General features: G+C 39.7%; 3 protein-coding genes across 3 annotated transcripts in view; 2 read left to right on the top strand and 1 right to left on the bottom strand.

Moving 5' to 3' along the window:
- The window catches only part of Apobec4 (apolipoprotein B mRNA editing enzyme catalytic polypeptide like 4), a 6,039-nt gene extending 3,388 nt beyond the window's left edge, over window positions 1-2,651 (top strand). The window contains exon 2 of the mRNA XM_004649101.3: window positions 1,599-2,651. Within this exon, the coding sequence (XP_004649158.2) occupies window positions 1,629-2,651 (1,023 nt within the window). The 5' untranslated portion in view covers window positions 1,599-1,628. The remainder of the gene's footprint in view (window positions 1-1,598) is intronic.
- Window positions 1-10,343, bottom strand: part of Rgl1 (ral guanine nucleotide dissociation stimulator like 1) — a 291,802-nt gene extending 281,459 nt beyond the window's left edge. Inside the window, exon 1 of the mRNA XM_023706870.1 lies at window positions 9,987-10,343. The gene's annotated coding sequence lies outside the window, so the exon portion shown is untranslated. The remainder of the gene's footprint in view (window positions 1-9,986) is intronic.
- Window positions 10,344-10,586: 243 nt separating this feature from the next.
- The window catches only part of Arpc5 (actin related protein 2/3 complex subunit 5), a 9,513-nt gene continuing 7,442 nt past the window's right edge, over window positions 10,587-12,657 (top strand). The window contains exon 1 of the mRNA XM_004646595.2: window positions 10,587-10,905. Within this exon, the coding sequence (XP_004646652.1) occupies window positions 10,763-10,905 (143 nt within the window). The 5' untranslated portion in view covers window positions 10,587-10,762. The remainder of the gene's footprint in view (window positions 10,906-12,657) is intronic.

Below are 12,657 nucleotides of genomic sequence, written 5' to 3'. Positions count from 1 at the left end.
CCAGCTCATGGCCCTCTCATACTTCCCACAACTTATCCCCCAAATCATTCCCTTCTTGATGGACTGTTAGCTACCACCCTAGCTGGGCTGAGGACCCCTCGGGATCTTCACAACTACAAATATGTCTTAATGTCTCCATTCTCACTGCAGGTTTCACTGGAAGTGGTAGACTGGAATTAACTTGGCTATAATTCTAGTAACTTTTCCATGGGCTTACAAATATAAAGTTCTTGGACCAAAATGAGAGGACTGATAAGTGTTTTCAATAACATATTAATATTTTAATTTTTTTCTACAAGAATCATGACACATAATAAACATTCATTTTTAAATGTTTTTAAAACTATATTATAATACCCTGGGTAGTTGCTTACAACCAATGATAATTGAATAAACATCTCAAAGGAAAATTTCTTAACATATGTGATTTAACAAACCAGAAAATACTGACTTGAAATATTCTAAATAACATAAATTTGTTTTCCAAATAGTAAATTTTTCAAAAATCCTATAACAAGGCCCACCAATAAACTCTTGAAATAAACTCTCAAATGTCAGTGATTCAAAGAAGACACAGAGGCACTTCCAAAAGTCTCTACTAATAAGCAAAATAGACCCCAAGATCCCCCAAATAGATAATAACTCTAACTTATCAATGGGTTGTTGTTTCTTGTGTGTGTGTGGCCAGCTCCGCCCACCCTGGGGGCGGGGTTGGTGCCACAAGTGGTGCCTGGATCAAACCGCAGTCCCTGCGCACTTGCCTAAGCTTGCCTAAGCAGGTGTGTTAGACTATCTCCACGGCCCTTATTAACGGTTTTAAGAAACAGCTGACTTAAAATGAAAACTCAAGGCCAGAGATACAGCTCAGCAGCACAGCACCTGCCTGGCAAGAGCAAGGTTGCATTCAATTCCTGGTACCAAAAAATAAAATGTAAGCACATTCAAAACTTTTGCACGATGTATTAGCACTACCATATTTAGGGAAGTGACAAAGGAAGAAATCATGAACAAAAATGCAAAATTCCTGCTTACTCTTATGGATTTTCATGAACAGGAATCTTCTAGATTTGAGATTTGTACTATTATTTCTAAGAACTAATCTTTGTTTAGCCTTGGCTAGTGGCCAGGCACATAGTAAAGCACTGTATATTTGTTTCACTATTCAGCCCCATGGTAACCTTCTGAGGTGTGTACTATTACAGTCTTCATTCTACAGACAAGGAAGCTGTGGTTCTCAAGAGTTAATTTACCAAAGGCCACCAAGCTGGTTAAGTGCAGAGCTCAGTCTTAAAACAAGGCAATTTGTTTGTAGAACTTGCACTGACAGTCTATTTGCTGTGCTGATTTAGAATCCATGAAATAGGTGAAGGTGTAGTCTGCATTTCTGTTCCTTTCCATCTTCCTGGGCCCTCAATGAATAAAAATGAATCCTGATTTTGTAATGTATTCATGTATGTCGCTATCTTTTAGAATCAAAAATGCTACTACAGTTGTTAAACATATTCTTCCTCCTTTACAGAAAGGCATGACTCAATGCATGCATTGTCTTCAGTTTTTTTCTGCAATGGTCTTATATACAATTTCTCCTTCTTGTTTAGGTTTGCAACTAGAAGAGAATAGCACTAGCCATGGAGCCCCTATACGAGGAACATCTTGCACATGGTGGAACCATAGTTAAGCCTTATCACTGGCTAAACTTCTCTCTAGACTGCATTAACTGTCCTTACCACATCCGGACAGGGGAGGAAGCAAGAGTTCCCTACACAGCATTTCATCAGATTTTTGGATTCCCTTATGAGCCAACAAATCCTCCAACAAAACACCTCACATTTTATGAATTAAAAACTTCTTCTGGTAGCCTGGTGCAAAAAGGCCATGCTACAAATTGCACAGGGAATCACACCCACCCAGAATCAATGCTATTTGAGATGCACGGTTATCTTGACATAGCCATCCACAATAATAGCGGCATTAAGCATATCATTCTCTATTCAAACAACTCCCCTTGTAATGAAGCTAACCACTGCTGCATCAGCAAAATGTATAACTTCCTGATGATGAATCCATACATCACTCTTAATATTTACTTTTCTCACCTCTATCATACTGGAGATGGATTTCCTGCCGCAGCATGGAACCGTGAAGCTCTCAGGATCCTGGCTAGCTTATGGCCCCATGTCACACTGAGTCCAATCAGCGGTGGGATCTGGCATTCTCTCCTCAATAACTTTGTTAAGGGTGTCTCAGGATCCACTGCTTTCCAGCCCATTTTAACAGGGAGAGCAATGGCTGACAGGCACAATGCATATGAAATCAACACCATCACAGGAATAAAACCTTACTTCACTGATGTTCTTCCCCAGACAAAAGGGAATCAGAACATAATGGCTCAGGCAGCTTTAGAGAGCTATCCCTTAAGCAATGTCTTCCCAGGACAGTCCTTCCAAGGGGCAAGTGGACAACTGGAACCCAACCTGATTCCAGAACTCAGGATTCCTGTTGTTTTTGTGCTGGTGCCTTATAGAGATCTACCACTAATCCAGGTTGGTGAAAACTCACATAAACTCAGGCTTGCAGTGAGGCATTTAAATATGCCTCAAGTGTCAATCTATAATGGCAAAGGCTCCAAAACCTCCCCATTGGAAAACTAGAGGAGACAGTGGAAATTACAGATTGGTCTGTGAATAGCAGAGAAGCAGATGAAAATAAGAAGAAAGAAAAGAAGTAGAAATTACAGAATGATCTGCAAGTAGCAGAGAGGCAGATGAAAATAAGAAGGGAGAAAAGAATCAAAATCTACATTTAATAAATACGTAAAATTAAACAAATGCCAGAGCACTTATTAGATGGCAACAAAAATTTGGAAATTCTTTTAGGTCTGACCAACATGGCGATAAACTCATACAATAAAAGCAAAACCTGAATTATCATATCAACAATTATAAAACTATACCATGTTTAATGTAATACAAAATGTTTCCATATGTAATTTGATATCATTCTTTTATTTTCAAAAGTGACAGTATGGCCAGGCATGGTAGCGCATGCCTGTTATCCCAGTACTTGGAAAGCAGAGGCAGGAGGATCACTGCGAGTTCAAGGCCACCCTGGGCCACATAGTGAGTCAGGACCAGCCTGAGCTGCACAGTGAGACCTTTCCCAAAAAATAAAACAAAAGTGACAGAAATAAAATGGAGTCATTAGTACACTGCTAATATTTTGATGCAGAAAAAAAGTCATTACTCTAGCATACCCACAGCATCTTTCCACTAAAAAAAAAAAAAAAGAAAAAAAGAAAGAAAGAACAAAACTAAGTAGCTTCCTAAACTAGTTTCAGCATAAAAGTTTACTGCAAAACTGGAAACAATCTGAAGTTGCTGACATTAAACATTGCCTGCAAGAGCAAATCAGTGTGATTTTCCACTCATTTTTAATTGTGAGCAGAAGATTTTAGGCAGCCCATTTTTTTATAAAGTAATTCAAAGTAGTTTTGTGTGGGGAAAAGCTCTTCTGCTAATTGATATATAGCTATACACACTGATTTTGAAACCTAGCCATCTGCTCAATTTGATCACATCTCAGAACTCTCCCTCCTGAACAGAGGACAGAGGCAGGATGATAAAGGAGCATCTTCAAAGCCTCCACTCTCACACACCTTGTAAAACTCACCCACTCTCATAGGCGTCCAGAGCTCCTGTTGCCTCTCCCTATCTGCAAAATTGTTATTTCCTTTAGTACAAGCACCTTCTCTTTTCTCTTTAATTTTTCTCTTGGGATCTGTCAGAATGTTCAGGCAAAATGCATGTGGTAAAGTTGAATCTACATCCCAATAAATCCATCCATCTCTACCTCTAACATCCCTCTTCACTTCAGCCAAGTGCCTATATAACTATCCTTCAAGAGACAAATATTTTTTTTTTTTTTTTTTTTTTTTTTTTTTTTTTTTGCAGAACCGGGGATTGAACTCAGGCCCTTGCACTTGCCAGGGAAGCGCTTATTCCACTAAGCCATCTCCCCAGCCCCTACATCTTTCTTTTTTTTAACACCCAATTTTCCTTCTTCTAATATAGCTCCCCAATGAATAGTATGCATGTATCCTTTTTCCTTTTAATACCTTCTTTTTCACCAATGTATACCTTTAGCTTCTCATAAAATCTTGTTCAAAACATATTTTTTCTAGAAATACTCCTTGTCTCTGAGCCACTTAAGTAGCTTTATTTATGCTTAATTCACATTTTCTGTCTCACTTCCCTCTTGGAAATATGTAAAGATGCAGAACAAGGACTGTACACTGATTTGTCACTTGCTATTAATTTTTTTCTTTATATATATACATGCATATAAAGAAATAGTAAGCTAATAAGCTACTTTGCCATTACCTACAGCACATAATTAATACTCTGTAAAAGAGGAGGAGGGCATAAAGAAAAAAAATTAGGGAAAAAAGTAGATTTTTTATTAAAAGAAACATAAATATAGTTTTTAAAAAGAGATTTCCATTATTGGCCTACAACGTTCTATAGAAATATTTGGATATAATGTTACCATATGTATAAAGTAATTATAATTTAAAGAAGTACTGCTTAAGTTTCTTATTAGGTAATGAGTCATATGTCTATGATTTGGTATGTTATGTTCAAAAAGGCCCCAACGTGACAAATTCAGCATTTTTGATCATTATAAAAACAGACCCATCAATCCCCAGCCTGCCATGCCGGCCAGCCCCTGGGACTTGCTGAGAGGACAACTGATACTGGGTGTGGTGATGCACGCCTGTAATCACAGCACTTGGGAGGCTGAAAACAGGAGAATCACTATGAGACCTATCTTAGTGAGACCCTGTAGATCCTGTAGATCCTGTAGATCCTATACTAAAAATACATGAAGAAAAAAAAAACTAAACTGAAAAAACATCCAAAAGCTAGGGGTATAGTACACCGTTAGAGCACATGCTTAACATACACTAGACCTTGGGTTCGATCCCCAGTACCACAAATACAAAAACAAAACAAAGATCCAATCTGTTGCCATACAATCTGTCTTCAAAACTGACAAGCAGAAAGCAACATCAGTCAAGCTACAAAGCATCCACAGTCTGATACCTGCAGCCCGCTTCCTCCAGCTGGGCTGCACCTCCTAACAGCCCATCCAGCTACAAACTCATCAATGGGTGAGCGCCCCACGAGGTGAGCAGCTTCATCATTACCAGGTCATATCTCTAGGCCCCCCAGTGAACATATGAGTTTGGGGGTGGGGCGCCATTGAGACTTCAACCATACCAGGGTCTATGTCTAGCCCAAAAATACCATTGTAAGGCAGAAAAAGGTCACAGGAATATGAAAAACCAAGTATCCTTGAAAAATCATTACAATAATATTTTTGGGTTCAGTTTACAATCCATTTTAAGCTGTGGTGTAGATTTACTTAGACCACTGAGCTTTGGTTATTTCCTTACTTTTAGGGCAAAGAAAGTTAAGTATTATACTTGGAAACAATGAGAAAAACTTGACAGAACTCATTTCCATAACCTATCACTTGCTAATCGAGTATTACTGGTCAGATTATAGTATTTCTGACACTTAGTTTACTCATCCCTAAATTGCCAACACTAATTTCTAGTGACTAGAGATACTAAAAGGATTAAATAATGTAAATAAAGGGCTCACCAAGTCTCTGACACAAAAAACACTCAATGACTTTTTATTTTTTTTTAATATTTATTTATTTTTATTTATTACATTTATTTATTGTGTGTGTGTGTGTGGCCAGCTCAGCCCACCAGGGGGCGGGGCGGGCTGGCATGTGGTGCTGGAGGATTGAACCGCGGTCCTTGTGCTTTGCCAAGCTTGTTTCAAGTAGGTGCTTTAGACCACTGAGCCATCTCTCCAGCCCATCAATGACTTTTTAATAAAATATTAAAAGTATTATGATCAGAGGAAATGATAGGGATTGCAGGATCTTTCAAATTTTATCAAGTTTATGAGTCTGATATTGTTTATTTTCTAAGTTTTTATAAAAATAAAGATATACTACAGAATTTGTGATAATCAAATTGAAGGAGAAAAAATTGATTTTAATGTTTTACTTAAATTGTTAATAGCAATGAGAAAAATCAAAAGGTCCAAGGTCATGAAAAATATTAAAATAACTATTAAAAAATTCTGTAATTTCTTGTCAAAGAATCAGCAATCTGGATGAAATACAGGATTTTCTATGAAGATATAAATTTGTAAGTTGACCAAGAATAAAAGGAAATGAAACAAATCAAGAACCATTGAAGACAATTAAAGACGACCAAGTAACAGAAAGCCCAATTAATTTTATGGGCATATTCTTGAACTTTCTTAAAACACACAACATGGGAATTTCCTATCATTCAAATGATTCCAGAGCACAGATAATATGGTTAAAATTGCAGAAGTTCAACTTCAAAGCTAAACCAACCCTACTATCAAAACTGGATAAAACAGCATGAGATATAGCTCAGGGCTGGGGCAGCTGCTTAGCATGCATGAGACCTGAGGTTTGATTTCCACTACCACAAAATACAAAACAAAACAAAAAACTTGGTAAAGATTGCACAAAGAATTATAGATCAATCTTCCTTTCTTTTACAGATCCAAAACCAAATAAACAAAATATATATAAATCCAACAAGTAATTAAAATAGTAACAGTTCATAACCAAATGAAGTTTAGTCCAGGAATCTGAGGATGTTTCAGTGCTCAAAAATACATAAACATACTTTATTACCTTCTTAAAAGATCAAAATTGATATGATTTTTATCTTTAAGTCCCCCAAAACAGTTTTGATAATTTCAGCAATCATTTCTACAGGTCATAAAACAGTAAATATAACACCAACTGATGAAGTACCAGAGGAACAAAGCAGGAACACCCACTTTAAATTTTTCAATACTCTTTAAAGGTCTTGCTAATGCAATAACACAAGAAAAATAACTAAATGATATTAATACTGGTTAGAAGATGTAAGTTACCATTTTGTCAAATATTATGATGAGCAATTCCTTAAGGCCACTGTTAGAAGTTTTTAAAAAAGAGAGATGGGAAGTTCAAAGGATCAGCAATCTAAACCCATAGCATTTTCTTATTATTAGCAGTCAAAACATTAAAATGGAATAAAGGTTTCCTGCACCAGTGTTTAACAAACAACGTTTATTCTTCTGGCACTATTTTTCCTAAGACAGCACAAATGTATAATATTTTAAATCTTTGAAGCACTAACACATAGTTTACATAGTTCTTTGTACCTATTCTACTTCACGGTGTAATCATAAAATTATGTAAAGCTAGAAATAATCACAAAGAAAAAATGTCAAATATTGATGGTTTCAATATAGCACTAGTTGATCCTGATACCAGTAGGAGCATTAAACTATAATATATAATCATAATGCTAAAAATACTTTTATACTGTAGTAATTATCTTACTAATGAACAATGATACCAAAACACCATCATGAGAAAAATCTTACACCATAATACCAGTTTGACACATTAATAAAGTTCACTGACATTTCAAATAATAAAAACAATAGTGCCATACCACAAGGTTTGATACCTTGACTTGTCTGGTGGCAAATTTGACAAAAAGAAGCACAAAGGAGGTAAAGTATTTGTCTTAAAATATCTCAAAAGCCCTATTATCAAGGATAGTTTCATTAAAGCCTCTTGTAACTATAAAGATCTTTGTCTCTTTGCATCATCATGAAAATAAGGAGCTCCACAGGAAGACAAAAACCTAGATTCAGTCTTGTTTTAATAGTGATCCAAACCAGATTATTTGCATCTGAAACACCAATAAATCTTAAAGCCTCATGGATCATTTATTCAGGGGAAAGTATACATCTGCAAAATTAAAATAATCAAGAATAATATTAACTAGGATGAATTGAATATCATTGTTAACATTAGAAATTGCAAAGAAATGAAATGCTGTGTATGTTCTAATTAAAAGATAATTAAGGATAAGTTTCTTCGCACACAAAAATGTCCTTAAAGAGTTAAACAGTTAACTATTAGATAATGAGGGTGGGGAAATAATTAACACATCCATTATAAGAATCATTCCAAAATGCACTTGTCTGATCATGAATTGATTAGATAGAATTGTATTGAGCACCTGCTGTGGTACCAGGCACTGTCATTACTGTGTGGCAACATTAAAAAATACTGTCACATTTAACAATCTGAACATGTAAAGTAAAATTCTGAGAAATCAAGACAATTACACCCTGAGCAGCTGATTATTTTAAAATTCCTCTCACTATTCCATTAAGTTGATTTCTACCCCAGGATTCCTTGCCAGTTCTAAAATAGAGGAACAAGAAAATTAGCTAAATAAGACAATACAAAAGAATAGAAATGCACCAGAAGGTACAAAGCTTTTGAGTCCTTGTTTCCATTTGCACTCCACAGTGCACCTACTGTTCAATTTTCTCTTCAAAGAAAATCTCGATGTAAAAGAACAAAAAGTAGATCCAGCTTTCACATCTAAAAAAGTACACTGTTTAGCTTTTACTGAAGTTTGCAAAAAAAAAAGTTTGTAAAAGATTGAAACAAATAATATTAAAATACATCTTTATTCTAAGTTATATAATGCCGTGGATGAGAGAATTGATTTTAGACTTCGGTATATGACTTTTTAAAATAAATATTACCAACAGGTAGAAATTTTTCATTTGCTGTCTTAAGACAATCCTAGAAGAGTTTTATCAGTATATTTTTTTTATAAGTTAAGGAAATGTCTCTTCTATAGCCTAAAAGATGTATGTTCTAGAAAGATGATTTCCTTGGGGGGAGGGGAAGGAATGCTACATTGCTTCTTCCCAATAAAAAGATGCACTCCACTCTTGAGCATTCTCTCCATATATAAATATATATATACATACATGTACATACTATATACTATATACGTATATATATTCAACAAAGGTTTGATTTTGAGATTTCCTCTTCTAACTAATTCACTATTCCCAGTGTAATTCAAACTGCACTGCCTTACAAATTTTATTTAATCAACCATTTAGTGAGTACCTTTTGCATAGTCGGTGATATGTGAAAAGAAGATAGAAAATGTCTTTGCAAACTCTTCAGAATCTAGGGGTCTTTTCACAGGCAAGAAAAGCATGATATATCATTAAGTTATGAAACTAATGACAAAACCAATAGTACAGGTATTATTCATTTTATATTCATGTAGAATTCTAATGTATTTAATCCTGAGAACAATCTTGTCAAGAATACAGTATTATCCCCCACATTAGTGACAAAGAACCTGAGGTTTAAAATTGCAAGCAACATGCCTCAGTCACGCAGATGACAGGGGAAGAGTCAAGACTCAAGCCAGGGTTTCCAATGCTAACTAAGCCCAGTACTCTCTTCCTGAGAGCACAGGCAACCAAGGATGGGGTTCCCAAGGCTGCCAAATCAGCAAGACCACAGGGAGCCTTCAGAAAGTGCTGAACCTGAACCGGACCTGCACCCTGAGCGGTGTCCACCTAAATGTCTACGTTAATTTTATTTTGCAAAGACTTGCATTACAGTGTCAAACACAGAGCACACTACCATTCCCTAAATCTTAGTGCCTTTACCTCTTCAATAAGAATTCTGCCTTCAGAAATGGTGATGTGGAACACAATAAAAAGCTGGCTTACCAAGGCTCACGTAAGTCTTAAATCATAAATATCAATCTGAGACATCTAGATTCTGCTATCCTATTTTGTTCTCCCTGGGCACTGGAGAACATAACTCGCCCACCCTCTTCTAGCATTCCTGCTCCTAATAACCACGTAAGGTGTTAATCACGGACCTCCTCCCAACCGCACAAGTTCACCCCAATTCTATCAGTTCTCCAGCCCCAGCCCAGACACCTTCCCCTCCCTCCTGATGGACAGAATACCGAGTTCAGATTCTGCAGGTCCCGTGGTGATGCTGTCACACAGCGCTGACAGATAAGATTTGACCTTTTGACTCCGTCCTTGGGGACCTCTGGCTAGCTGCGTGGCGTAGCTCCAACCCCGGGAAGGGGGCTCCCGGCTCGGGAAAGCAGTTCCTGCCAGCGCGCGGTCCGAAGCTACGTCTCCGATGAGTAGAACCAGATTGGGCGCACGGCGTGCATCACTCCGCCCCATACTCCTGCCGACTGCAGGGGACTTGGTCGCGCAACCTGTCCATCCCACTCCACGGGTAGGTCCGGACCGGCCGGAACTTACACAGGACCCCAAAAATAGGTGCTCGGTTGTGGTAGCGGCGACGGCAGCAAAAGCCGAGGCCACCCGCCTAGGGTGCCCATAGCCGAAAATTTAAGACCCCCTAAGACTGGACCGCAGAAAAGCGTTTCTATGGGAACCTCCTTGGGATCACGTGGCGCACTACAGCAGCCAGTAGTCTCTTACCTCAGACGGTAGCCTCTTTCGGCCCGCCCCTTAGCCCCGCCCCCTGAGCTCAACTCCGCCCCTTTCCTGCAGCTGGCCCGCGCCTGCGCACTGCGCCCTGCGCGCCGCGCGCTCCCGCCCGCGCGCGCCCCCCGGGAAGAGCGGGGGCGGCGTCCGGGGGCTGAGACGCGCGAAGAAGTGCGGCGAGCGCGCAGGCCCAGAAGCACCCGAGCGGCTGCTGCCGGCGACGCCCCAGAGCGGAAGAGGGAAGTGAGTCGGACACCCGGCTGCGGGGTCGGACCGGGCTGGGCTTGTGAGGTAGAGCCAGCGCCCAGAAGAGGCCTTCGCCGCGGTCGGGATCCGGGATGTCGAAGAACACCGTGTCGTCGGCCCGCTTCCGGAAGGTGGACGTGGATGAGTACGATGAGAACAAGTTCGTGGACGAGGAAGACGGGGGCGACGGCCAGGCCGGGCCGGACGAGGGCGAGGTGGACTCCTGTCTGAGGCAATATCCTTGCGGCCGGAGCGCCGCCGCCAGGTCTGCGGGGTGGCGTCCCTCCCGGGCGGCGTCGAACGAACCTACGGCCCGGCCGGAACGCGGCTCCGCGGGTCCCCCCTTGGGGAGGGCAGGGCTGGCCAGGTCGCCTGCGACCCCGACGCGCTCGGCGGTCCGCCTGTCCGCGCCCGGGAGCCCCCCGTCGCGCGGGTGTGCCGCCCTGCGACCGCGCCCTCCTGGCGCGGGGCGAGGTCGGAGCCGGCCGCGGACCGTGCGGGCGCCCAAGTTTTCGCCCCGAACTCGAGTCCCTGTCGCATCAGCTCTAGAAATTTCTGATAGGGGCGGAACAGGCCTTTTTCTGTAATGATTTTTGGTTTTCAGTTGATGTTTTTGGTTTGGATAGTGGTAGGATAGCTTAATCCTTACCAGTAGAGAAGGAGCGGTTCACAGATTGAGACTCCTACTTGCAGGGCTGCTTGTGGGGGGTTTTTTGTAAGAGAAAGAAATCTGGGCAAGTGCAGGTTGCACATAATGTGTTGACTAGAAGATGGGAATGAATACAAAGCTGCAGAACTCCCAGTAAGGAAGCTTGGAGCCTTTTACCTGCTAAGAAAAGGACAATAGAAAAAGACAAGAAATCCGTGTGGAGAATCCCTGAAAATAGTTAAAGTAAATTCCAATGAATAAAATAGGCGATGAGTCATTGGTATAAAGCAAAATAATTTTTGTGATCCTGAAATTGTTTCCATTTTAGTTAAAATATGGCTGTCAGTTCCTGGTTTCTGGTTTTGCATGTTTGAATATTCATAACTTGAGCTAACATTTGCATTAGATCTTTTTTAGAACAATGCGACTATTGCAAAAATCACTACTGTGGCTTTAGAAAATTTCAATTAATAGCTCTTTATACAGTTCTAATTATTCTCAGGTATATTCATGAAGAAAGCTCATCAGGGTCCTATTAAATTATAATGAAATATATAAGCAACTGTATCTTGCTGCGCAATGCCCTGCAGGCTCCAACCTTGGAAACTATATCTTGTCATAAAGGCATATGAATACAGCATTAAGTATTTATCGGTGTACAGTATAGGTTTTCTTTGATTGCCCCAGCTTTCACAATGAGTTGTTATTATTTTGTATTATTTACATACTTGTTAACTAGTTTAGGTCTAAAAAAGTCAACAAAAGGCGCACTTCTTTAGAAGCCTAGGTAGTCTTGAAAATAGCTTATCTGCAGCCATAGAGGGTTTTTCCTTAAGAAGCTGAGTGGTGAACATTAGTCTTTCAAAAAGCATTCTTTGTGATAAACGATACTTCACGAAGCTGTCATAGTTTGTGATGGCTCCTAGATGATACTGCTGTTCCTATCAGTGGATTTTTTTATTCGATTCATTGTAAAGTGAAAAGGTACGGTTTCTCCTTACCCTTGTTATGACCAGGAGAGACAGCCAAAGTGGGATGACACAGAGGCACAAGTCAACTTTGGTTTACCTTTTAGGGGAATGACTCTGCCTTCTGACAGTCTGATTGGCCTTCTGTTTCTCAGGCCTACTCACTGGTGCTTTCAAAGAGAAGCTAAATGTAGTAGGTATGGTCTAAGCAGTTTGAATAACCTTTATGAAATAGGAAGAATATCTAAGAAAAACTGCCCCCTAAGGGTCCTGTGAATTATTACACCTTCTACATTACTTGTCAGTTATTGAAACATTGCTAATGAATATCATTCACAGCTGGAGTGACCGCTTACCATTTCCAACTATT

The sequence above is a fragment of the Octodon degus genome, unplaced genomic scaffold (assembly GCF_000260255.1).
Source record: "Octodon degus isolate 3935 unplaced genomic scaffold, OctDeg1.0 scaffold00273, whole genome shotgun sequence".
Lineage (NCBI taxonomy): Eukaryota > Metazoa > Chordata > Mammalia > Rodentia > Octodontidae > Octodon > Octodon degus.
The sequence above is the reverse complement of the archived record's forward strand: the minus strand, read 5'-3'. Positions and strand labels throughout refer to the sequence as shown.